Source organism: Haliotis rubra, unplaced genomic scaffold (genome assembly GCF_003918875.1).
Source record: "Haliotis rubra isolate DU_JTF1 unplaced genomic scaffold, ASM391887v1 Scf134, whole genome shotgun sequence".
Lineage (NCBI taxonomy): Eukaryota > Metazoa > Mollusca > Gastropoda > Lepetellida > Haliotidae > Haliotis > Haliotis rubra.
Genome location: NW_025765270.1, coordinates 1,029,185 through 1,056,619, shown reverse-complemented (window position 1 = coordinate 1,056,619; position 27,435 = coordinate 1,029,185). Strand labels below are relative to the sequence as shown.

General features: G+C 39.6%; 1 protein-coding gene across 1 annotated transcript in view; it reads right to left on the bottom strand.

Moving 5' to 3' along the window:
• Positions 1-223: 223 nt before the first annotated feature.
• Positions 224-27,435, bottom strand: part of LOC124267847 (basement membrane-specific heparan sulfate proteoglycan core protein-like) — a 183,073-nt gene continuing 155,861 nt past the window's right edge. The window contains 26 exon segments of the mRNA XM_046702838.1: positions 224-1,796; positions 2,615-2,718; positions 3,244-3,327; positions 3,604-3,829; positions 4,694-4,828; positions 5,730-5,901; positions 6,840-6,973; positions 9,775-9,846; positions 12,675-12,791; positions 13,257-13,478; positions 13,885-13,983; positions 16,004-16,222; positions 16,799-16,948; positions 18,069-18,190; positions 18,193-18,364; positions 19,053-19,180; positions 20,102-20,234; positions 20,516-20,695; positions 20,967-21,065; positions 21,872-21,969; positions 22,126-22,291; positions 23,581-23,841; positions 24,399-24,536; positions 24,804-24,911; positions 25,693-25,968; positions 26,548-26,705. Coding sequence (XP_046558794.1) covers positions 1,636-1,796; positions 2,615-2,718; positions 3,244-3,327; positions 3,604-3,829; positions 4,694-4,828; positions 5,730-5,901; positions 6,840-6,973; positions 9,775-9,846; positions 12,675-12,791; positions 13,257-13,478; positions 13,885-13,983; positions 16,004-16,222; positions 16,799-16,948; positions 18,069-18,190; positions 18,193-18,364; positions 19,053-19,180; positions 20,102-20,234; positions 20,516-20,695; positions 20,967-21,065; positions 21,872-21,969; positions 22,126-22,291; positions 23,581-23,841; positions 24,399-24,536; positions 24,804-24,911; positions 25,693-25,968; positions 26,548-26,705 — 3,934 coding nt within the window. The 3' untranslated portion in view covers positions 224-1,635.

Below are 27,435 nucleotides of genomic sequence, written 5' to 3'. Positions count from 1 at the left end.
TGCTAGTTTAACATGGATCTCACCATTCAGACACCCAGCTGACCAATCCTTGTATTATTCCGTTAATGCCAAGCCCAAGGCAGGGTGACAACCGGTACCATTGCTTGACATGTTTTGGTTTGACTCTCTAAGATAAGTCAACCACTAAAACTCTCATCTCTGGGCTAATTCACCCAGAACACATCTTGTTCAAAGAGGGAGAGATAAAAAACATACAATCATATTTTGTTATAAAAGTTTATTCGAATCAGATCACAGTGTTGACTTTCCTCTGTGTTTCCAACATTATGCTTCAACATAACCATAAGGACAAGTGCTTTTCTCACAAAAACACTTAAAAAGCAGACAGGGGCCTACCCCAGGATTTGGCATTGTATATCCCTAACATAACAAAGACAACTACAGATGATGCCATCAAGAGGATAAGACTCTACAATCCAGACAACCATAGCTTTAATAATAAACGCCTTAGTTTTGCGTATTCCCTAGCAGGGATATATAGTGTGTTATCACATATTTCCTTATCAGGTATATATCGTGTGTTATCACATATTCCTCATCACAGAGATATTGTGTACTATCACAAACAATATCAGGAGAAGAATCTAGTTGATATTTCCAACGTTCTGCACTTCCAATTTAGACTGAATGATACTAGTGATGATCCGGCGTTTATTACCAAAACATGGTGAAGTCAAATCGGGAATTATGCTATAAATATACAAAGAGTTGAAATCTGAGGACCACCAGGGCATTCCAGCAGTCATTTAGCACCATGAGAAAAGAGTATTATTACATGATTAAAATATCTAGACTTGCTGAGGATTTCATTACAAGTGGTTGCTATACTAACTCCTATACAAGCCTTGTCATCGGGTAACTTTAGAAGCAAAATAACAATGTTAAAACCACATATGTTCAAACAATAGCTCCTTCACTCAACAATGCACTACAATAATCATTTATTGTCTACTTGACGAGTAGATATTTTGCTTATGACATTCCAGTAGGTGTGCCTTAACAATATTTTGCTTTTAAAGCCAACCACATTTGATTACATTTTGCCAACTTGTGACAATATAATTTGAACAGATGACAGGTACGTTTGTATGAGTTTATACATTTCAGTGCTTAAATCTACACCGCTGAAATATGTACAGTCAGTTTCTATGCATATCTATAAACATTGTTTCAATATACTGAAGGGTCATAAATAGCTATATCAGAATCTAACAATATATGTTTTGAATGTTTCCATAGCATAATCTGTTAAATTGTTACAAATTCTTCTTAAAATCTTATAGTCTTGTCAATAACAAGCATTACTTCTTAATCGTTAAGATTCAATAAAAGTTACCTTATTTAAAAATATTTAAATTCCATAATCAAAAGAACACTAACCAAGTTAAAACTATAAAATGCTGATTGGATTTATAAACGAAAATACAAAAAGTATAAAACTGAGGTCCATATTAACACAAATGTCATAAAATGCCACCAATATTATGATAAAACATTTCGTCTCGCGTTCTTCAACAGAATAACATTCGACTGAGCAACAGAGCATGTTCTCTCTCCTGTTCTACAATTTGAAAATACCTAAAATTATGTCCCTTATAGACTTAGTCCCCCTCATCATTTCTTACCATCTAGACATGGCCTAACATTGTAACCACCCACAGCATTAGACTTCACATCTAAGGGGCCTTTGTTTTGTATCCTAAGATCCAGAATGCAGCCGTTAAAATTGTGTTCCACTGCCCCGTCTGTCATGCCTTCCAGCTCGGGCAAACCACCTGAAACATTGAAGATGGAATTATGTGACTTCTTTAAGTGGCATTTAGAATCTTTTAAGATGAAGAGGAGCACATTTTATGGATCGACAACTTTATTGCAATAGATGCGACATTTCAGTGTAGAACCAAACACTGTTATTATTTGCTTGATAACGGTGTTAGGATCGGCATCATGTTGCATCTAGAGCAATAAAGAATTTGTCTATCCATAAAATGTGTTCCTCTGGACTTCTGTATTTAATTAGGCCAACCTTTTAAATATATATAAGCAATGAATTCTGTGTCACATTTTCAAAAGTGTTTCAGTTAATAATGCTTTTGAGACGAGAGCCTCTGGTGACACTTGATGTGATGTGTTCTAGTTTAGGAGGTGATGGAATAGCCTGTTAATTTCAGCAAGGTTGGAGTTTCCACAGAACTTGTGCCATTTCTGGTGTTCCCTGCCATGACGTTGCTATCAGTATTGCTACAAGCAGGTAAAACCGTACTCATACACTTTTATGGTGATAGCAAAGAAACATAGCAAATCTTGTATTAAAACCCAATGTCAGCCGATCCTGGCACAATAAAGGGCCACAAGCATGTCCCATGTGGTCCAGAAAAAACAGTTACTGATATGAACAAAGGCCGGCTCTGTGGCTGTAAGATGGTCAACAATACACCAAGCCATCGTGTCACTGATTCAACGGAATATCAGTAGCTGGGAGCCATTCTAACCCAGAACCACCTAGTGGGACAAGCATAGGTTGCCTGGGCTCTAGTCTAGGTTGCCTGGGCTCTAGTCTAACCCTGAACTGGTTCAAACACCTGTGACGTACCCAAGTAAATATTGCCCTTGACGTTAAGGACTTGGAGCGGTCCGACAGATGCACCAATCACTGATGGGCCAGCATCAACTGTCAGATTTCCTGTTCGGCCAAGTCTGGAAACAAACAATGGTCAATATCAGCATAAGAAAATGACGGATAAATTATTGCCTTGTTTGAGTGGCATTTAGAAGTTGGTGTGATGATAAATTCTATTGCTTCTTTAATATAGACATCAGTGAAAGCCCTTTCCATAGAACTCTCTTCGTTGATAAATTATTGCACAGTTTAGACATCAGTGAAACCCTTTCCAAAACTCCTTGGAAGATTAATAGCTGCTTATTTGACATCCCACCTTCACAATGACATATTCATATCAAACACATGCTGGGAATAGTATAACCCCCACTTTACTAGGCACATGATAGTTACATGTAAGAGGTCCTCACATACCATCACCAACTGGCATCTAATGGTTAAAGCAAGTGTCTTTGAGATCTTGTGTTTGTACATTATATAAACACAAAATTCAATAACCATTAGGAATCTTCCAACTGAAGGTTCAAATGTATATGGACATTCTCTCTGAAGTTAATTATTTGTCACACTAAGCCATTGTTACTGACAAATTAAACACTTACCTCTGAGCTATGATTTTGTGTGAAAATCCATCATCAATTTGTGAAGTAGATCTAATAACAGCTTCTCCGCTACCTAACTCATACCTGAAACAGACACACAGACAATGTTGGACAGGATCATCCAAAAGCAAGAAATAATCGTAAAGACAAATAAGCCCCAACTGTGAATGCTCTAATGAGCAACATCTCAAGTTGTCAGTTTCACCAACTGTCAACCAACACACACAGGTTGCTGGGTCTATTTGTACCATACCAACAATCAACCAATTCAGCTTACTATTTGATTCTCTTACAACTCATGTGGGTGACTGGGTCCAATTCTTATCAACCATCTCCACAAGATGTTAACAATTCCATTACCTAAATTCTACAAAGCCGTCTTGAAGCACAAGGGCCACATAGTCTCCTCCGCGGAGTGATGTGGTTGGCTCCTGGCCTTGCCAAAACAGTAGACCATTGGACTCCACCGTCTTGACGGTCATCTCGAAGGACTCCCCGGTCTGGCGGCCCTTGTGGAGCAGCAGGTTCTTAGGGAACTCCACATACCCATCACCAGTCACCTCGAAGGAGGAGCGCACCTCGATTTCTGGAAGAGATGGGGAATACAGATTATACCAAATGCACAAATAATTAAGCAAGCTTAAAATGTGAGTGAGTGTGTTTAGTTTTACGCTGCACTCAGCAATATTCCAGCTATAAGGCGATGGTCTGTAAATAATCAAGTCTGGTCCAGACAAACCAGTGATCAACATTATGAGCATCGATCTATGCAATTGAAGTATTGATCATATGATCACATATTTTGAAGAAAATATATACATATTTTTTAAATGTACAATTAGAGAATTTTCATTGAACAATTAAAAAACGAAAATGAAATTCAATCTTGCTGACACTTAATAAAGATTCCCCTGGCCTTATTTTTCTTAATGTAGAATCCTTAGATATTGACAAGAAGTCAGTTATGTTGATGGTTGGACACTCTCTTCTTCCCATAGATATGTAACCTTCCAAACTGATAAATAACACAATGTTCCTTGCTTTGGTCAAATACTGGGATGTTAAGCATGTATTTATTTCCTAATGTCAAATTAAAGACTCTTCCTTAATGAAATCTTGTGGTCTAATCAGAGCAAGTGAAGACCCTTTGGCGTAATTAGAGCAAGTGAAGACCCTTTGGCGTAATTAGACTAATTGAAGACCCCCTTTGACTATCGAAACACATTAGTTACAATTGTTACTTGCATCTGATATAAGTAAATATACTGTCATATGGTAATGAAGTAGTTTCAAGAACAGTTTCAACCAATAAATCTATGATCTTGATTTATGCCCACTGGCATAGAACCCTTTTGCAGGCCAAACAACCAGAACTTGAAGCAACATATGAGTTGTGAGAACCTATTCTAACCTACTTGTCTTTCAGTTAACAACTGTTTACAAAACATACCTGTATTACAGCTGGTGCCAAAGTATCCGAGGGGACAGTCACACCTGTATCCACCGTTGTACACGCTGCAGCGGCCACCGTTCTGACACGGTGAAGACGTAATGCAGATGTTGATTTCAGTCTCACAGCTCTTGCCTGGACAAGAAAGTCAGAGAATGATGTGACTGTCATTCAATTGACATTTCATATATTATATGTACAGAAAATATATTAGCATCAAAAAGGCGTTGCCATGTTGGTATTCAGACCCAGGTCCTGCTCCACAACTATAGCCATATGTTAAGTTAGGATATTACCACCATGACAGTGTATAACAGGGTATAACTGTGTATAATGGGTTCCAGGTCTCTAATACAATGTATCCATGAACAATCACACTGTCCAGGTATCATATGAAATATAATGTTCATGTGTATTGCACTGGAACAATTACAAGTGGGATAAGCTATTGGGTACTGGGATCTATTCTATGTTGGTTTTCCCTCTTGGAATCTAGTCTTTGATTCCACATCTGACAAGTACTGAACCACACCACTTTGGGATTATATACTGGAGGCCAATATTTCTGCCTGGAGTTCATTATTTCTGCCCTAAAGATCTGTATTCTGGAGGTCCATATGTCTGTGGCACTCCTAGTGTGGGTTCAACAATGTTCTAACTTCCTCTAAGCGATGAAAACGAAGAACCTACCTATATGTCTGCCTATATTTCTGCCCTAAAGATCTGTATTCTGGAGGTCCATATGTCTGTGGCACTCCTAGTGTGTGTTCAACAATGTTCTAACTTCCTCTAAGCGATGACAATGAAGAACCTACCTATATGTCTGCCTATATTTCTGCCCTAAAGATCTGTATTCTGGAGGTCCATATGTCTGTGGCACTCCAAGTGTGGGTTCAACTATGTTCTAACTTCCTCTAAGCGATGACAACAAGGAACATCACATTCATTGCATTAAAGAAGTTGACTATCCATAGAACTTAGTTTTCCTTAATCTTCACAACTTCTAAAACGCTTCTCAAAGAAATAAAGAACCTACCTGTGTAATCGGGTGGGCAAATACAGCGATAGTCGGTGAGTGAGATCTCACTGCAGTCGCCGCCATTCTGACATGGCTTTCTGTCACAGATGCCCCGGTCCCCACAGTCATACACGTTGGCGCTCTCAATAGCATCCTTCAACAGGTCAATGTTGTTGGTGTTGATCCTCAGCTGATAAAAAAAAAAAATAGGTTTTAAGTTAACTTTTTGAATGAGGTATCCATAAGGACAACTGACCTATAACAACATGGATACACTTTGTGACACAACCATATTCTGAAGAAGCAGGTCAATTCTTCTGAAGGTACACCAACATGAGTGATCTGGCCCCGATTTCTCGAAACAAACTTAAGTTTTTACTCAAATTTCAAACTGAGTTTGACAATTTGAAACAGCTGAATTTTTAACTCAACTGCATTTTTTAACTAAAAAAAGCCCAAACAAGTTAAGTAATCTATCCACCAAACTCAAATTGTCTGCTAAGTTTGAGTTCAATATTGATTTCCTGCATTTTCCTGCGTTTTCTCAAATTTGAGTAAAAACTCAGACTTAAGTCAAAACTCAGACTTAAGTTTGTTTCGAGAAATCGGGGCCTGATTCTACCTCGGAACTGATTCTTGATGTTTGAGTGAGTGAGTTTGGTTTTATGCCACTTTTAGCGATATTCCAGCAATATCATGGCAGGGGACACCAGAAATGGGCTTCACACATTGTATCCATGTGTGGAATTGAACCCGGGCCATGGCGTGACAAGCGAACGCTTGAACCACTAGGCTACTCAACCGCCCATTGATGTTCGAGTAAAACCTGACATGATACAGGCCACTGACACTGAAACAGTAAACCCTGACATTAACTAGAAAATCCTGAGCAAATATTAAACCTAGACACAGAAATAGGATAATTGGGGTTCCTCCACAACACGGCCCCCTGTTTTCCAATAATCTTTACGATAAGCAAAAGTGAACTTAGGACATATTCAAATGCAGGTTCCTACTGGGTACACATTGAAAACGCCATTCCTATGTTTAAGAAGGTCCAGCTGTTCACAGGTCACCTTCACCTACAGTTACCTCCCTTAATATTTTCTGGTATACAACAAAACAAACCTCGCCAATACAGCCAACAAATCCGGGAACTTCTCCAACAAAAGCGGAGGCAGGTAGTACTTCCTGTGGATCAACTCCACCCAGATACAGAGGGCGCTTCAGGTTCAGGCCAACTGTACGGCCAGTTGCGGTTCCTGGAAGAAACATCATCCATAATCCTCTAACATAAAAACACTTTCCTAACAGCTATTCAAATCCCCAAATAAGACTTGTAATTTTATTTTTCTCAAATCTGAAATAAAGTTTCAGTTTAATTTCAAATTTTCGTTTTCCTCATTTCATACAGTCTTATGACCTCAAGCAAAGCCAGATTTTAGATATTTCTATCATACATTTCTACAAAATCTTTTTATATTAACTGTTATATGTATATATAATATCCCTTTACCTTTCATAGCAAGATAATTCAAAACATTCATATATTGGAATACAGTGAACTTTCTCCTTCAAACCAATCTTCATTTATTTCTTTTTAAGCTTGGCATTCTTATGAAAATGTTTTGGTTTTCTAAGATTTATTATTTAATAAATTAACTTCAGAAACAGCTATTCTGATCAATTGAGAAATTGTTCTACTAAAAAGACATATGTCAGTGTCTTTAATGTAATCATTTTCAAATAGGAAAAATTTCTTCAGGATTCAAACTTTCTCAAATTGGTTAAAACATCTTCTTGTTTTAGTTTTATCACGATAAAGTTCACTGTATTCTTCATAATAATCCAGCACCTAGTAATTTTTCAAAGGAGAAGATATTCCTGGTGTAGCAGTGTAGTCCCTGGCCACCAGAACAAACTAAATATAGCAAGCCAAGCAGCAGCAGCAGCAGCAGTAGCAGTAGCAGTGGTTTATGCACAGATAACACGCCGGTACAATAAATACCATAACAGCAACATGAAGTACAATATTTACAACATTTAACAAATTTATAAAAGAAATCCCACGCAACATTTTCACACCAAACTGCACAAAATGAATTAAAAATAACCAACATGGCCAAAATAAATTTGAAATTTTCCTTGCCTTGATAAAAATATTGGCAATTTTAACAGCTAAGGTTAATCATAAATGAAATATAGCTAGCTAGGATAAAATAAATTGAAACTTAAACAAATTTGATGAAACAATTCTGAAAATATAATAATTTGGATTAAATTAGTTTGAAACTAAAATATTTTGATAAAAATGTTTAGACTACATATGATATCAAAGTGAGATGACTGTGTACACTACGAAAATAAGCAGTAGATTTTTCAAAGAGAAGTCAAGTGTTTCAAAGAGAAGTCAAATGTAACTAGTATTACTTGATGGATAAAGTCCTGATCTAAATGACTATCAGCACCTAGCAACAGGTTCCAACAACATACAGGAGCTTCAGCTTTGTATGACGATTCCAGGTCTTTAAAACATCTAAATGTGATTGGTCTACAGGAGCTTCTGCCTTTTACACTGGGCCTATATTCCATGTCTTCAATGACTGTCAGCAATATCACAGTTATAGCATGGCATGTATTATCCAGCCTGGACCAGTTATACCACTGCTGGACAGCAGTCATGTTGCCGTAGTCCAGGCACATCTGTCACAACTGTGGGGCAACTGGTCAAGTAATATTCTTTCAATTCCTGCAGCTCAATCACAGGCATGTGGATTCTGACTCTGATTCGGGATGCGAATATTGGCTTGAATTCATCATAAAGTAATTTAGCCTCCTGTATGATGTTAAGAGAGATACAGCAATGTGTAGAAAGTAACCACTAACATGAAGCAAGCAATGCACATATAACATAGACATGCCAAGCATTTTCCATGCGGGTTAATAACACCCGTATTGCATATAAAACCCAGCTCTATACAGCATGCCCCCAAACATTCCTTATGGATCAAACATATTGCATGCGTTAGTTGGAATCCCAGGTATTAGAATAATGAATGATGGGATTGTTTCATTGGCTGTTTTGGTCATTTTGTTTTGTTTCACTTAATTATGTATTATTGTATCATTTCATGCATTCATTAAATATGATTTTGTAAGCATTATCAGTAACCCTGTTTCCCAGTACACATTCTGATTCAGGCCAAGAAGAAAGGTTTCATGAATATGTGTTAATTTTGTAAGGCAGAATTTACAGAAAAAAGAACAATTTTCCAAAATGTTCAGAGTTCTAAAGTGGCTTAACAGGACACTTTATAATAAGTTTTAAAAAATATTCTTTTTAAAGTTCAGGGAAAATATTACTATCATGTCTATGGTGAATGGTCACAACAATAGAAACCTTTGATAAAAAAAGTTACCACAATTTTACTAAGAACGTTTTGATTAATCTGGTTGAAATGGTCATAGCTCCCATCCCTCATGCATTACATATAATTCTGTCACAGATGTGACATGTAGACATCACTGGACAAGTTAATCCATTAGACTTAGACTGTTTACCATTCATGAAAGTATGAGAGGATGATAGGTGTAACGTAATGCAGAATGAAGTGGTGCCGATGTCCTTATTTGAGCATCTTTGTGATGCACCAGAACTAAGGTTCATGGACAGATTGATGATCAATAAGCGACACAAAAGCCTTAGTAAACAAAGAAGTCGAGGTTGTCTAGCAGCCTGTCTATATTCTGTATGACACAAAGTGCTTGAGCTGTTTCTGATCTCACTCATTTCAGATACAACACTGATGTTCCCTGTTTGTTCTGAATGTCAAGGACACAAGCACGCAACAAGGGACATAATCTGGAATGAGTAAGATGCTACCTCGATTTGCCCACTCTTGCATAACACAGAACATAGGTATATTAGAAGTGAAGCAGAACAAAAAAATCTGAGATGACGGAACATAAGTGACAGTGACGTGGACAGAAAAGAAAAATAAATGAAGCAGCAAAACCAAAAAATATTGCCTCGATTTTTGCCAGTGAAATTTGAAAATGATACCTCTGTTATAAATATCACCACGATCCCGTCTAGAATAGTAGGCGTAATAGTCGTAGCTATTCCTAAGGCGTTCTGCAGCGGTAGAAAATAAAATCATGGAAAGGATAGTTTTCATGAAGGTGTAGGCCATCAAAGAAAAAGATGACGTACACATGTAGCAGGAAGGGTGAATGAGTGAGTGAATGGGGTTTTAAACCCTAGTCAGCAGTATCACAGTCATGTGGTTGATGGTGTAAGCATCATACAATGCTGTAGGGCACATGCTGAGTTGGTTCACAAGATGATCTACCCTCCAGGGTTCTCACACACAACAGCCATGTTGACCATCTGATACCCATTAGTCGTCTAGTCTGACAAGCATAGAATGTACCTGGCATCAAATCTATAACATTAGGATCACACATTGCTATAGGGGCATATTGAGATCGTTCCCAGGTGTTCTACCATCCGAGACCGTGATACACAGCAGCCATGTTGACCATCTGATACCCAATTGTCATCTATTCTGACAAGCAGAGACCTCACATCAGAATCCCTACAGGATCTGCTGAAAGGAGTGAACTGTACAACACAACATGGAGTCTATGTTCAAAATCTTTAAAACCGACATCTGTATTTACACTCTACAAAGCAGATAAACATATTCTTATCTGGAGACCCTATATGTATTTATGCAACAACCATGCACCACAGAAGGATGGAAATCTCAATATGAATACAGAAATCTTAAGATGAAAACAGAAATCTCAATATAACAGAAGCAAATTTCTAACATACATATTAATGAAATCACAAAAAATGCTTGATATTAAAAAGAATTTCACATCAGGACGCAACAGATTAATTCTTTGTTCTTTGCTGTTTCAAGGTCTCAAAAATTTGGAGTCTTGACACCCTCAATGTATAACTTAATTTGGAGTCTTGACACCCTCAATGTATAACTTAATTTGGAGTCTTGACACCCTCAATGTATAACTTAATGTGGAGTCTTGACACCCTCAATGTATAACTTAATGTGGAGTCTTGACACCCTCAATGTATAACTTAATGTGGAGTCTTGACACCCTCAATGTATAACTTAATTTGGAGTCTTGACACCCTCAATGTATAACTTAATGTGGAGTCTTGACACCCTCTTGTATAACACTTGACACCCTCAATGTATAACTTAATTTGGAGTCTTGACACCCTCAATGTATAACTTAATTTGGAGTCTTGACACCCTCAATGTATAACTTAATTTGGAGTCTTGACACCCTCAATGTATAACTTAATTTGGAGTCTTGACACCCTCAATGTATAACTTAATTTGAGTCTTGAGTCTTGAGTCTTGACCCCTCAATGTATAACTTAATTTGGAGTCTTGACCCCCTCAATGTATAACTTAATTTGGAGTCTTGACCCCCTCTCAATGTATAACTTAATTTGGAGTCTTGACACCCTCAATGTATAACTTAATTTGGAGTCTTGACACCCTCAATGTATAACTTAATTTGGAGTCTTGACACCCTCAATGTATAACTTAATGTGGAGTCTTGACACCCTCCATGTATAACTTAATTTGGAGTCTTGACACCCTCAATGTATAACTTAATGTGGAGTCTTGACACCCTCCATGTATAACTTAATGTGGAGCCTTGACACCCTCAATGTATAACTTAATTTCAAAACTCTATACAGTTTCAAGGCAAGCGTTTAGAGGCCAGTGTCTTGATGAAGATGTTGCCGTGCACATCTCATACACTATTTAACCAAAAAGGGAGATCCAGCTGTACAAAGATTCACTGCATTTGTTTCAGAATAAAGGGAACAGCAGGGTCCTGTTTCACAAAGCGATCTTAACACTACGACTGTCGTAACTCTATATTAAAGTATGGGAGATACGATAGTCAAAGCGCTACGACCGTCGTAACTCTATATTAAAGTATAGAAGATACGATAATCATAGCACTACGACTGTCGTAACTCTATGTTAAAGTAGAGGAGATACGATAGTCGTAGCGCTATGATTGTCGTAACTCTATGTTAAAGTATAGGAGACACGATAGTCGTAGCACTATGATTGTCGTAACTCTATGGCAAAGTATAGGAGACACGATAGTCGTAGCACTATGACTGTCGTAACTCTATGGCAAAGTATAGGAGATACGATAGTCGTAGCGCTATGATCGCTTGTGAAACGCGGCTCTGTCCTGAAGAACAAGTAATTAATTAGCTGTCGCAAAACATTAGTAATTAACAGTATTTGACAAAGAGATTTCCAGCCAGCGACTTTTCCATGGAGCTCAGCAATGTATTATTGCGACTTCCAGCAGAAAGATGTCCTGTTTGTTAACGAATCACCTACTGAAATATCAAGCTTTCTGCCAAAGGCACATGATTCGAGAATTTCAACACAACAGAGACATCCTGAAGAATACCCAACTTGAAAGATTCCAACTTCGTTACTGAGCAGTCATGCAAAGCATAGACTATTAGTTATAAACTTGTCATGAAGACATCTATTCCTCAGTTTCTAGAGGACTTAAGGCTATATATGGAGTCTTGTCTACATAAACTCAGGGAAGGTCGGAGTGGGAAAGGGTTCAACTTGGAAAAGGGAATAATAGGGGCTGCCCTAAGCTAGGGGAAGCTCCAACATAGCTAACTACAAAACACAATCCTGAAAATAAGGTTTCATGTCAAATGTATTGAGGTCAAACAGCAAAAATCTGTTAATTCTTTACACAGAAATATCTAACCTGACATATGTTTATGTTAATCAAATTACAATATCAATTTCAAAGACGATGACTACAGATTTACAACCGTGTCACGCCAAGACTGAAGAATATGAAGAATTAGTTTATACACCATTTGACCTCATTGATATATCTGTACCAGCACAGGTCCCCACTTACCGTTCACAGGGTCTTCATTGTTCACGATCAGCATGCCCTCGTTGCCCTTCCTCTCAGCAACAACCATCGTCCAGTCATCAAGGCGGAGAGGGTTGCGACTCCTCAACACAGCTGGACCTAAAACCAGAATCATGGTTTGAGTGAATGTTGTTGGGAACACATTAGAACTGATTTCAGTATTTTGTTTGTTTGTCTATTCATTGTTTACACATCAGGACCATATTTTGCTATGTGGTATACTGGCTAATGAATCTTCTATGATTTTGTAGAAGACAAAATATTATGGATGTCAAATTATTTATTGTATACATGTTTCTGGGCTATTCCTTGCCCTTTCATCAGGTGAAAGGGCGACGTAGAGGCAAGGAATAGCCCAGAAACGTTGTGTGTACAATAAAGAAGTTAACATCCAAAGTATTTTGTCTTATACTTGAATATCAACTTCTATATGCCCCTCAAGAACCTTCTATGATTTTGGTTTAATTACAAGGAGACAACACCCACTACAAAATGCTCTTAAGCAGTGAACAATTCATTCTCCATAATAGCTAAAATATTGAGTGCCAGTAAATATATTCTTACCTGATCCAGTGTCAAAGCGGAATTCGAGGTAGCCATCCTTGATCATTATGGCCATGAAGTCGCCACGTCCATCCTGCTGTTGTGCGTTGTAGAGGATGAGGCCGTCATCCAGGGAGCGAGGCTTAAACATGAGGCTGAGCTGCACCTGCAGCAGACCGTCCTGGATGGTTGGGTAGGAGATGAAGGACGTCTTGTTGAAGGATGGGTCGATGATGTCCACATCTGAAGGAAACATTTTGGATGTGTGAGTGAGTGAGGACTGTATTTAATACAAACTAGGCTGCTGTCAATGATTACAGCATATCAACCTGGAAAGAGTTATAATGGCACCATACACATGCCTATCTATATCATTAAGTGTCCCCATCCACTGACCTTTAAACAATACAAAATGAAGATACACCAACACTGTGCATGCGTGCAACTGTATAATAACTTCTTTGAGTGTCATTTGTTTTTAGAAGTTGGAGAGTCAGATAAGGACAATCTTTTATGGATGAACAACTTTTCTATTCAGGTGCTGCGAAGTATTATTACATTCTAGAAAATCATGATCAAAGAAGCAATTTTTAATAAAACAACTAAACAATATGTAAACAAAATCTATATAAATGCAACATTTTCTTACATCGCTCGCAAGATGTTCCTACACGTCCGATTGGGCAGATGCAGTTGAAGCCAGATGGGCCAGGCAGGTCATAGCAGCGACCCTCAGATCCACAGCGGCCTGCAATTGGAGTGAGAGAGTGAGTGAGTGAGTGTCTGAGGATATGGACAGCTGTTAAATTAACTTTCCAGCTTGTCTACCAGGCAACACTGGAACTCTTTGACATTAGAAGACAAGTGTGACTTGTGGACTTTCCAGTTTGTTCATTGCAGGCGTCTGTATACAGAGTGAACAACTGGGCGGACTCACTGGGTCCTGGGTAATATGAACTGTTTCTGCCCAGAAATCTCTCCAGGAAGACAAACACAGGGTACAGAGATATAGACTGTCCTATTCAGTTCGAGAATCTCCAAAATGAGATAAGTATGGGTACTGGGAGATAAGTATGGGTTCTGAGAGATAAGTATGGTACTGGGAGATAAGCATGGGTACTGGGAGATAAGCATGGGTACTGGGAGATAAGCATGGGTACTGGGAGATAAATATGGGTACTGGGAGATAAATATGGGTACTGGGAGATAAGCATGGGTACTGGGAGATAGATGGGTACTATGGGTGCTGGGAGATAAATATGGGAGATAAATATGGGTACTGGGGAGATAAATATGGGTACTGGGAGATAAGCATGGGTACTGGGAAATATGGGTACTGGGAGATAAATATGGGTACTGGGAGATAAGCATGGGTACTGGGAGATAAATATGGGTACTGGGAGATAAATATGGGTACTGGGAGATAAGCATGGGTACTGGGAGATAAGCATGGGTACTGCATGGGTACTGGGAGATAAATATGGGTACTGGGAGATAAATATGGGTACTGGGAGATAAGCATGGGTACTGGGAGATAAATATGGGTACTGGGGTAGATAAATATGGGTACTGGAGATAAATATGGGTACTGGGGAGATAGGGTAAGATATGGGTACTGGGAGATAAATATGGGTATAAATATGGGTACTACTGGGAGATAAATATGGGTACTGGGAGATAAATATGGGTACTGGGAGATAAATATGGGTACTGGGAGATAAGTATGGGTACTGGGAGATAAATATGGCTACTGGGAGATAAATATGGGTACTGGGAGATAAATATGGGTACTGGGAGATAAATATGGGTACTGGGAGATAAGTATGGTACTGGGAGACTATGGGTACTGGGAGATAAGTATGGGTACTGGGAGATAAATATGGGTACTGGGAGATAAATATGGGTACTGGGAGATAAATATGGGTACTGGGAGATAAATATGGGTACTGGGAGATAAATATGGGTACTGGGAGATAAATATGGGTACTGGGAGATAAGTATGGCTACTGGGAGATAAATATGGAGATAAGTATGGGACTGATAAGATATAGGTACTGGGAGATAAATATGGGTACTGGGGAGATATGGGTACTGGGGAGATGGGTATGGGTACTGGGAGATAAGTATGGGTACTGGGAGATAAATATGGGTACTGGGAGATAAATATGGGTACTGGGAGATAATATGGGTATGGGTACTGGGAGATAAGTATGGGTACTGGGAGATAAATATGGGTACTGGGAGAGAGATAAAGATATGGGTACTGGGAGATAAACTAGGAGATAAATATGGTACTGGGAGATAAATATGGGTACTGGGAGATAAGCATGGGTACTGGGAGATAAATATGGGTACTAAGCATGGAGATAAATATGGGTACTGGGAGATAAATATATGGGAGTACTGGGAGATAAGCATGGGTACTGGGAGATAAATATGGGTACTGGGAGATAAGTATAGGTACTGGGAGATAAGCATGGGTACTGGGAGATAAATATGGGTACTGGGAGATAAGTATGGGTACTGGGGGATAAATATGGGTACTGGGAGATAAATATGGGTACTGGGAGATAAGTATGGGTACTGGGAGATAAGTATGAGTACTCGGTGATAAATGTGGGTTCTGAGTATGAATACTGGGGAGCTGTATGGGGAATCGGGAATATGGGGAACACATTCAGTTATGAAAATCTCTTCAGAGAGGCATTGGTACTGGGATCTTCTTCACTGAATTCTCCATGGGGATTTCAAAATCTGATGATCATTACCTGGGTAGCAGCGTTCTCCAAGTAACTGGCACCTTTCACCAGCCCATCCTTTTGGACACAAGCACCTGTAGCCATATGGGTTGTTGGCCGGTTGGCAGGAGCCTCCGTTGAAGCATGACATAGTTTGGCAAGCCTCGTATTGCTGAATTCCATACATGTCGATCACATCACCACCAAGGTTCAGGGGAACACCCTCCAGTTTAACCTCGCTCACAGTACCTGGAGCAATTACAGTTGTCATAATATTGGCAGTACTATGGATGATTTTGTAGACGCCACAAAGCATGTCACACATAAGGGTTCTTACATATCACCACTTACATATCAGCTTGAAATTCCTATGGTCATTTATCTAAAGGAAAATTGCAACATAATGGTCATACCCTCTCTTACATGGTCAACTGAATTAAAATGGCCAACATCTACCTTATATGACCAACATCTACCTTACATGGCTAACTGAATTAAAATGGCCAACATCTACCTTATATGACCAACATCTACCTTACATGGCTAACTGAATTAAAATGGCCAACATCTACCTTACATGACCAACATCTATCTTACATGGCCAACTGAATTAAAATGGCCAACATCTACCTTACATGGCCAACATCTACCTAACATGGCCAACTGAATTAAAATGGCCAACATCTACCTTACATGGCCAACTGAATTCAAATGGCCAACATCTACCTTACATGGCCAACTGAATTCAAACGGCCAACTGAATTCAAACGGCCAACATCTACCTTACACAATCAACTGAATTATAATGATGGACCACTTCCTTACCCACAAATCCCTTGGAGAATCCAGCTGCCCTTGGGATGCTCTGGAAGTTTGGTACGCCACCAATGTACATGTTCTCCAGGAGATCCAGGCCCTCAAACCGCCCTGGAGCTTCGCCATAGTAGGCCGGCTCGTCGTTTACAATCAAAGTACCTGGAGGAGAGTTTGCAATCATCAGTATTGGTACATCTGTATTATACATATATATCGATCATTGGACATTAAATGTAAAGAAGAAAATATTTCCCCCCATTCTTTGGTGAACTTCTGTATAAGTATACAAATTAATCAGTTCTTGTGAACAGCATATCTGAATACTGAATCCTATGAGTACCATAAATATACAATATAATCAGTTGTTGGTAAACAGCATATCTGAATATTGAATCCCATAAATATACAATATAATCAGTTGTTGGGGAACAGCATATCTGAATACTGAATCCTATGAGTACCATAAATATACAATATAATCAGTTGTTGGGGAACAGCATATCTGAATATTGAATCCCATAAATATACAATATAATCAGTTGTTGGGGAACAGCATATCTGAATACTGAATCCTATGAGTACCATAAATATACAATATAATCAGTTGTTGGGGAACAGCATATCTGAATATTGAATCCCATAAATATACAATATAATCAGTTGTTGGGGAACAGCATATCTGAATACTGAATCCTATGAGTACCATAAATATACAATATAATCAGTTGTTGGGGAACAGCATATCTGAATACTGAATCCCACGAGTACCATAAATATACAATATAATCAGTTGTTGGGGAACAACATATCTGAATACTGAATCCCACGAGTACCATAAATATACAATATAATCAGTTGTTGGGGAACAGCATATCTGAATACTGAATCCCACGAGTACCATAAATATACAATATAATCAGTTGTTGGGGAACAGCATATCTGAATACTGAATCCCATAAATATACAATATAATCAGTTGTTGGGGAACAGCATATCTGAATACTGAATGCTATGAGTACCATAAATATACAATATAATCAGTTGTTGGGGAACAGCATATCTGAATACTGAATGCTATGAGTACCATAAATATACAATATAATCAGTTGTTGGGGAACAACATATCTGAATACTGAATCCCATGAGTAAGATAAATATACAATATAATCAGTTGTTGGGGAACAGCATATCTGAATACTGAATCCCATGAGTAAGATAAATATACAATATAATCAGTTGTTGGGGAACAGCATATCTGAATACTGAATCCTATGAGTACCATTCTTCCTATCTCTCTTGAACTGCACAGTGTTCCAAGTGTTCATCTGAACAGGGTTGTTGCCACGGATAATAGCAGGACCCGAGCCCACGTCGGAGCGGAACTCTGGGTAGGCTCCGTTCAGTCGAAGCACATGAAGTCCCCAATGCCCGTGTTATATTGGCCGTTATACAACAGCATGCCATCTGTGGCCTCCGGACGGAAGGACATGATGATGTCGAAGTTGAGGTACACATCCTGGAGTGGCTGGTAGCTCATGTAGGAGACGGGATTCTGGGGGAAGTATGGCACCAGTGCTGAAACAACCATAGAACATGATCATATACTAGTTATGGGACAACATATCAACATCATCAAAATAGATTATCATATTAAAAAGACCAGTTAATCACAAATTTTTACATTTTACATATGACAAGGGAGTTAACACATACATGACATGTAAATGTGAATTATTCCTGACAATAGCACATACATAGCCAGATGCCTTTCACTGACCTACGTAAATGTAATTCCTACTCTCAGTTCAAAGTGGAATGTACAACAAACATCGGTTTCTCTCTATTTTTTTCATGCTCCTTGTAGCAAGATGCCAGTGACATTTGAAGGTTATCCAATTACATTTGTGATATATAGTTGTGATCAATGGTGTGAATGGCAAACAAAACATAGTACCCATCTTCCTTATTGCTCAGATAATTTACGAAACAAGGTTGTTATGACTCAAAACTTGACACATACACAGGTTACTAACATAGCTCATAATATATAAGTATTTCTAATGACTGGTCAGCTGTGTTGAACCAGTGAGTGAGTAAAAAGTTTGGTTTTATGCGGCTTTGAGCAATATTACAGCAATATCATGTCAGAGGACACCAGAAATGGGTTCACACATTGTACCCATGGAGAATCAAACCCTGGTCGTCGGCATGATGTTGAACCAGTGATGATGCCTAGATTTCATGTCAGTTAGACGACACCTACCACCAACAATGAGGACCACTGGTATTTGAGCAGTTCCGTATCGGTTTGCGGCCTGGCACATGTAGGTTCCTCCGTCTTCTTCTCGAACTCGGGGGATTGTCAGTTCACCGTCTGTGATTGAGTGTTCTCTGTAGACAAACCACATTTACAAATTCAGAAATACCCAGCACTGCAGTGTTTCATTCTGCCTGAGAAACAGCTTATCCAGGATCATAGCCGGAGTCTGATTTCTTACCCCAAATCTGTAGCAAATGTCACTGGGAGTTCCCATTTCAAATGAAACAGAGGCCCAGATAAGCTGCGTATCCGGGTAAAATACGCATAGAAAATTTCCAATCACGCATTGAAAAATAATTGTTGCGTACCAATTACGCATTTAAAATGTTAGATACGCAAAAAGTTTAAAACTAAATGCGTACGAAATATATTCATAAAAATTGCTTGTGTAATGAAAAAGACATCGATTGCTATCAAGTTGTACTGTTAGTATAGGACTAGTGTTGTACTGTCAGTATAGGATGAGTGATTTTTTTATGAAATCATTTCCATTATATTTAAGTTGGTTTTGATTAGGTATGACATAAGGCAGGACATACCTGCTTAGTAAACTTACTCAACGACATAATACTTAGGTGAGTAAAATGACTGAAATACGCACATATTTGAAAGCAGTGGGTAACGGAAAATATAATACCACTCAACATTCATAATATCCACTCCAAAAAAATACAGTGGGTACAGTACCCACATGAGCTAAATCTTATCTGGAGCTCTGATGAAATATTTGTCAAACTCCTGTTATTGAAGTCTAATGTAATGGCTGTATGGACAAAATATTTCAACTGATACCAGGACCAACAAAGTGGAACTAGTTTACTGTTAAAGTTAACATTATTCCACTGAAAGCTATCTAAAGATCATTTTGAATATAAAAAAAATAACAACTTAAAATATAATCCAAATAAGCAAAATACAAATTTCACAGCTTGTCTGCAAATGGCATTTAGGTTGGAAACATAGATAGCCCATGTGGTGGACCTTTGACCCACCTTGGCAGATCTCCTTCCTGCTTCATCCAGGTAATGGCAGGGTTGGGATATCCCTGGGCATCACATGATAGAGTGGCAGGACCTCCCAGGGCTGCTGTGTTGATATCTTGTGGGACAGATATCACTGGGCGAGCTGGAGGATAACATCATATCATATACAATATGTATGGAATAAATGCATATATCATCACATAAACACACAGGTGGTCAACATGTTATCGTTAAAACCTCAAGATAACATACAGAACATGTAAGGCATAAAGGTATGTATTTAAGTATAGCTGGATGTACTATGAAATATGTGTGATATCACTCGGTAAACAATAACACAACACAAAATGCACTAAGGGAGATAACCTGTGATATTCACTGGCTATTCAGGTGATATAAAGCCGTATCGACCATGTTACTCACCTCTGACAAACAACTGTACTTTACTCTGTACGGTGCCAGCTTCATTGGTTGCAGTACACACATATGTGCCGGCATCCTCAGGGCGGACTTCAGGGACAATAAGGATGCCCTCACCAATAACAGCACTGGCTGGGAGGGCGCCCTCCACCTTGGACCATTTCACCAGGGGCTTGGGTGTGCCTGAGCAAAGTAACAGCGTATGATAGGATCAGGAACATTCCACATGGTTCTCAGGAACATTCAACATGGTTGAACATGAAGACAAGAACTGCTTTTTGGAAAAAGAAGGGCGCATTTGGTGATCTAGCTATTCACTCTCAGAAGGTATAAACTTGTCTTGAAAATGCATTACAAAAATAATTTAGCCATAGTGTTATCAGCTTTAGTTTGGAGACAAATTTCCTCATGTCCCTCGATCTGGATCAGAGCATAATGGGACACAGAAACCTACCTGACACAAGACACTCGAAGTCGACTCTGTCGCCAACATTGACAGTCTGCACGCTGCTCTGTCCTCCTCCGCCACCACCGGGGATGATGCCAGGACCACCTGTTGGTAGAGTCAGGAGTGAGTGTTGGTGCCAGTTATAATATATATCATTTTGCAGTGTTTCCGCTACACTGTTACTTGAAGAAGTTTACATTAGCACTATTTATACAAACATGTCATCAAAGAAAAGTATAATCACCAATCACAGATCCACATAAAACAACTTGTGAAACATTAACAGACTATTGAAAACAGATTCCATTTCAAAGATGACTAATACAGTCTAGTTGTAAAATGTAAAAAAATATGCCACAACAATTGTCCACACAATATTGATCCCTGAATTATATAATAGGAAAGGTTCCACACTATCCACTTGGCTACCCATAAAAATGAACAAGATAAATATTCTTGTAACAAATGCCCAAAACAGAACACTATTTACTATTTGATTCTTGAAAAAACAAAACCTATGAAGCATAAACATTATAATGTGAATATCAGTTATATTTTCTGTCAACATAGAAATCTGCCACCATCCCTATCAATACAAAACACATTCCTTGTATTCTCCCAGAACTTCAGAGATGGGTCTAGTGAATGAGTATTTAAGTCCTATCATGGCATGCCTTCTTGCTGTAGGAGGAAACCTTGCAGTGGAGCAGGTCTTAATCGTTGACCACTTTAGTGAAATCTACAAACACAGGAATGGTGCTGATAAACCTACAATCTTGGAGTTTAACCAATGACCACAGATTTCTGTAAATTCAGAGAGAGAAATCATCATGATAAAAGCCTGAGCTGCACCCTTAAACTTGCAGCCATACCAAGCAGAAAACTGAATGTTTAAAGGCAGATGGACTGACCCTGGACGCGGACGTAGGTGTAGTCCCTGTTGCTGCCAGCCTCGTTGGAGGCAGTACAGATGTACCGACCAGAATCCTCCTCAGCGACATTGTAGATGCTGCAGTAGAAAGCATGGGCATTATAGTACTATCATATATCGAGAACACTAAATAACAAAATATATTTGCATAAGAAATGTTTACACAGACAGTAAAAGAAGACGAGAGGGAAACTAAATGACCAAAACTTGACTTGACAGGATGACTGTACGTACGTGAGCACACCATTCCTGATCTGGTGCTGGGCAGGAAGCTGTCCTCCCATGTCCTTCTCCCAGCGGATCTGGGGAGGGGGGGAGCCTGTAACGTCACATCGAAGCTCCACGGTGCGACCAGCAGTTATCTGTTCATTCTTGGGAGACACCACAACTGTTGGTGGAACTGGAATGGAAAAACAGGGCAATAACATAGGCTGTTCATGGAACTAGCATAACTTTACATAATGGCAGGATCAAGGTTACTACAATGTGGAAATCAAGGTTATTATAAGCCATTACAAGGTAATCTATACTTTAATAATGTAGGTTATCGAAGGGAATACTGTAAATCCTGGAACTAAAATGCCAACCCTGCATTATGTTAACAAAACTCATTGTCGATTACCATTGACATAAACTATTGACCTCAAATTGAAAATATTTTGTATAAAATTATACAAGTACATGTATAAAGTTACTGCATATTAAAGTACAATAAACCATCTGGATCACATCTTTGGTGCTTTTTGGGGCAGTGGGGTAGCCTAGTGGTTAAAGCATTCGCTAGTCACGCCGAAGACCCGGGTTCGATTCCCCACATGGGTACAATGTGTGAAGCCCATTTCTGGTGTTCCCCGCCGTGATATTGCTGGAATATTGCTAAAAGCGGCGTAAAACTAAACTCACTCACTCACTCACTCTTTGGTGCTTTTGAATCTTTACATCTTGAAAATAGTAGGAGTTACCAATGAATGAAAACCAGTAGAGTTCTGAGAACAATAACAAGACCATACAAGAAGACAAAGTCATCAATATCCCCCACAATGGCAAAATACTCTTAATGAATATGTCTACGAGGTATGACTATGTCAAATGTGTTGGCGTGTATATAGCTAAGTGGAAGGAGAGTACTGAAAGGTTTCAAAGTTCTGCTCCAGAAAGGAGCATTACCATCAAATTCAGTTGAAGTCAAAACTGTTGCCATGGAAACACAATTTTTTTAATATTTTATTCACAAATCCAAATCTACCAAAAGGCACCAGTTCACCAGTAGATCTACCTATGTATGAAATTTGGTGATGAAACAGTGAACAGTTTTAAAGTTCTGCTCCGGAAAAGAGTACTACCACCAATTTCAGCCTAAGTCAAACTTGTTGCCGGGAAACGCAAAAAATATTATATTCAGAAAACCAAAACTACCAAAAGACACCAGTAGACCACCAGATCTATCTATGAGCCACGTTTGGTGAAGAAATATTGAACGGTTTTAGAGTTATGCTCCGGAAAAGACAAATGTGCACGCACGCACACACGGATGGGCCGGAGTCCATTTTAATACCCCCGCAACGCCGCTTTGCAGGGGATTAAATGGACTCCATCCGTCCGTAATGCGTCCGTGCACATTTGTCTTTTCCGGAGCATAACTCTAAAACCGTATAAAAAGAGTATCCCAAGTCTGACTAATTGACCTACCTGATATCTCGATGACAGCGTACCCCTCCGAGCTGCCGGCATTGTTGGTGGCGATACATCTATACTGACCAGCATCTGCGGCCGTTATGCTGCGGATTTCCAGGACTCCATCACGCTCGATGGCAGTTGGAGACAGAACCCCATTGACTTTGGTCCACTCAATCTGGAAAGGTCCGCTACCACCAGGCTGGCAGTTGAGTCGCACAGTCTGTCCGGGTCTCGTGGCCACCTGGGCAGGTGTGATGGTCAGTTGTGGGGTCACTGGAAGCAGTAAGGTGATTTATCTCTAAAAATGCTTCCTGGTATGAAAATACTGTAGGCAGTTAGTAGTAAAACAAGCTTGGACTACTTCCAGTGTACTTCACTCAATGCATCTAATGCATGAGACCAACAAGATGACCGACCCTGGTATATACCTGGTGTCTGCCTTCGTCAACAACAGAGGTGGCTGCCTAAACCTCAAGCCTTCAACAACAGAGGGAGACCAACCCTGGTATATACCTGGTGTCTGCCTTCACAACAACAGAGGGAGACCAACCCTGGCATATATACCTGGCCTTCATCAACAATTCCGATCTGGTATATAACAGAGGGAGAGGGAGACCGACCCTGGTATATACCTGGTGTCTGCCTTCATAACAAGGGAGACCAACCCTGGTATATACCTGGTGTCTGGAACAACAGAGGGAGACCCTGGCATATACCTGGCCTTCATCAACAATGGGGGAGACCGACCCTGGTATATAACCTGGTGTCTGCCTTCAAACAATAACAGATGACCGAGGTATATACCTGTCTGCCATCAACAACAGCCAGACCGATCCGGCACATACCTCTCCAACAATGGTACTCGGGGGTGATCTGAGGGATGTACAGCACACCCTGACGGATGGAGTGGTTGGGTGGGAGAGGCTGGTTGCCAGGGGGACGCCATCTAATGACAGGAGACTGGAGGCCTAGAATAATTAAACAACAACAGATTAACAAACTTTTCCCGAGGAATGAGCTGGCATTAAACACTTGAGGCATTTCAGCAAGTTGGAGGATCTTAGAAACCTCAGTTTCTCAAACAGTATAAATAGCACTGCTTTCACTTTGAAGTCATTTTAAAAATAAAGTAAGAAAAGTGTAAGCAAAATGCATTGCAACATGTTTGCAAACAATGTCTCAGTGAAGGACAATCCCACCAGAGCACTAGAGGTGGTAGCCATGTTTGATCCTACCTTGTGCAGAGCAGGTGAGTTCCACTGACTGTCCGGCAACAAGAGACATCTGGTCAGGTCCTTGAATGTCCACTATCACATCAGGTCGGGGTCCGCCACCAGTGATAACTGAAAGGTAATATGGGATTACTGGATCAAAATTGTTTAAACTTGCACAACATCCATGAAAACTTTGAACACTGAATACATACTATTTATAACTATCCAAACACTAAAGATATTCAAAAGAGATCATTCAGAGATCAATTCAATAGTTATTATTCCTTGTGTGGGCAAATCTCAGTTTTCTACTCCAGTACTGCAATAAGTGAAGGATCAGTAACTCATCAAGGTGAGGTGAGGTGAAATTGGGTTTAACGTCGTGCTTGAGAATATTTCGCTCATATGACGACGTGCATGCGTGTGTATGTGTATGCGGCTGCTTGTACTAGCCCAGACTTAAGCTGGTTTAATAGTGCTAGCCCACTGAGATACCATGCCGCAGTGAAGCATGAATACCCTACTCAGACACAGTATACTGACTCCGAGCCGACCAGTCCTGTTGTACCCATTAATGCCGAGCGCCAGGCAGGGACCAACAAGTACCATATTTTAACGTCTTTTGGTATGATGCGGTCGGGGATCGAACCCACGACCTTCCGCTCTCCAGGCGGACGCTCTAACCACTACACCACGGAGGCGGTTTGTAACTCATCGACATGCTAGAGATGATTAATGAATTTAAAAGGTTTCTGAAGGATTTCTTGGCCCCGCTGCACGAAGCTGTCAAGGCACTCCTAACTACCATACTTTCACATTTGCTTATGACAATCACATCACTTTATGCAAGAACCTCCAGCTCTACTCATGGAAACCAATAAATCTGACACAGACTTCAACCAGTGCGTACCTTCAAGATCTACTGTTGCCTCATCCCTGCCTCGATCATTGGTGGCGATACAGACATATCTGCCCTCATCAGACTTGGCCACAGAATCAAAGATGAGTCTAGCAGATCCTTCATCTTCATATGAAGCTTCTGGGAGCACATCACTCCTCCTGCGTGTATCACTACGCCAGAACACATTGGGTGTTGGCTCGCCTTCACCAGTACATTCCAGGGTGACCCGATCACCCTCCAGAGATACCACTTTGCGGCTGGGCAAGACGGAAACCTTGGGTGGGCCTGTAACAATGTAAGACATGGTAACATTTGTATGTTACCACAGCTTCAACATGTTTGTAGTTTAAGATGGCACTAAGCAATACTCAAGCTCTACAACAGAAGCCTGTAAATGGACAAATCTTTACCAGACTCATTCACTCAAGTAGCATTTTATATCTACCACAAAGAAAATGCAATTAACCATTTGCTGCTTTATTTTAAATTCTGATATATTTTCAAAAAAAACCCACACCTGTTATTTTAGCAAGATAAATATTGTACAAGTTATATTTATCTGAAATTGCTATGGTTACGTCACTTCCTTAATGATATTGTCAGAAGTGATCCACACCATTGGGTGGCGATGACATGCAAACATCCAAATCATCAGACAGACCACCTCATACATTCATACACACCAGCATAAACGGCTAGGAACCAGTTCTAACGCACCACCAAATGATTTGCTTATCTCATACAGCCATCACACTGTTAGGGACCAGCTCTATCTGGAACACCCACAGGTTTGACAATATGCTTGCAGGGAAGCAACTCTTCAACCCTTCACCCAAATATTACCCCAGAGTCTTCATTACTGACCTTCAATCCTGAGGGTGGCCGTGGCAGTGACTGTTCCCATGGCATTGGTAGCAGTGCACACATAGGATCCCTGCTCGTCACCAGTCACTCCCTTGAACATAATGACTCCATTCTCCTCCATCACGTCTGTTGTCGAAGTGAAAGGCTCGTCTCCAACTCTGCACATACATATGATATCGTATTTTAAGTCATTATCCCTATTTCGTTACATGTGGGCAAGGACAGTATGTCTACAACCACAAAACAATTTCAGTAACAGCAACGTGCAGTGAAGTTGGACAAAGTACTGTGACTATGCGTCCCAGTCTACCCAGCTGTGAATGGGTACCTCGTTAGGATGAGACAGCCAAAAAAAGTTGTATACTCCCCAGGGAGTTGAGATTGATAATACGATGTGCCGTTGAGATTGACATCCAATGATCGAGGGGAAAAATGCCAGCGCCTTGAGCATGCACTAGTTGTGTGGATATGTGCGCTATATAAATATCCTATAATAATAATATTAATAATAATAATAACCCCCTGCAAACACTCTATATCTTATTGATTTAAAGACAGGTGTATAGAATTGTAAATATGTAAATAACAGATTCATCACGTTGCTGTGAATAAGACATAAAACACTGAATTAAATGGCCACTCAAACACAAACAAGTAAATATGTTGGAAAAGTGAAAAAATCCTGAATAATGTTGACACCAACAAATCCTGAACATCTTACTCATTTATTGTTATCTGTATAATGCTCTTTCTTAGAACAGTGTCCGGATTATGGACCCCAGTGATAGCGGTATATCGAGGTTTCACTGTATCACTTTTAATCTGCATACAAAATATATACTGAGAGAAACAAATAAGGGAACACAGGAAAATTCGAGCGTTCCTGTA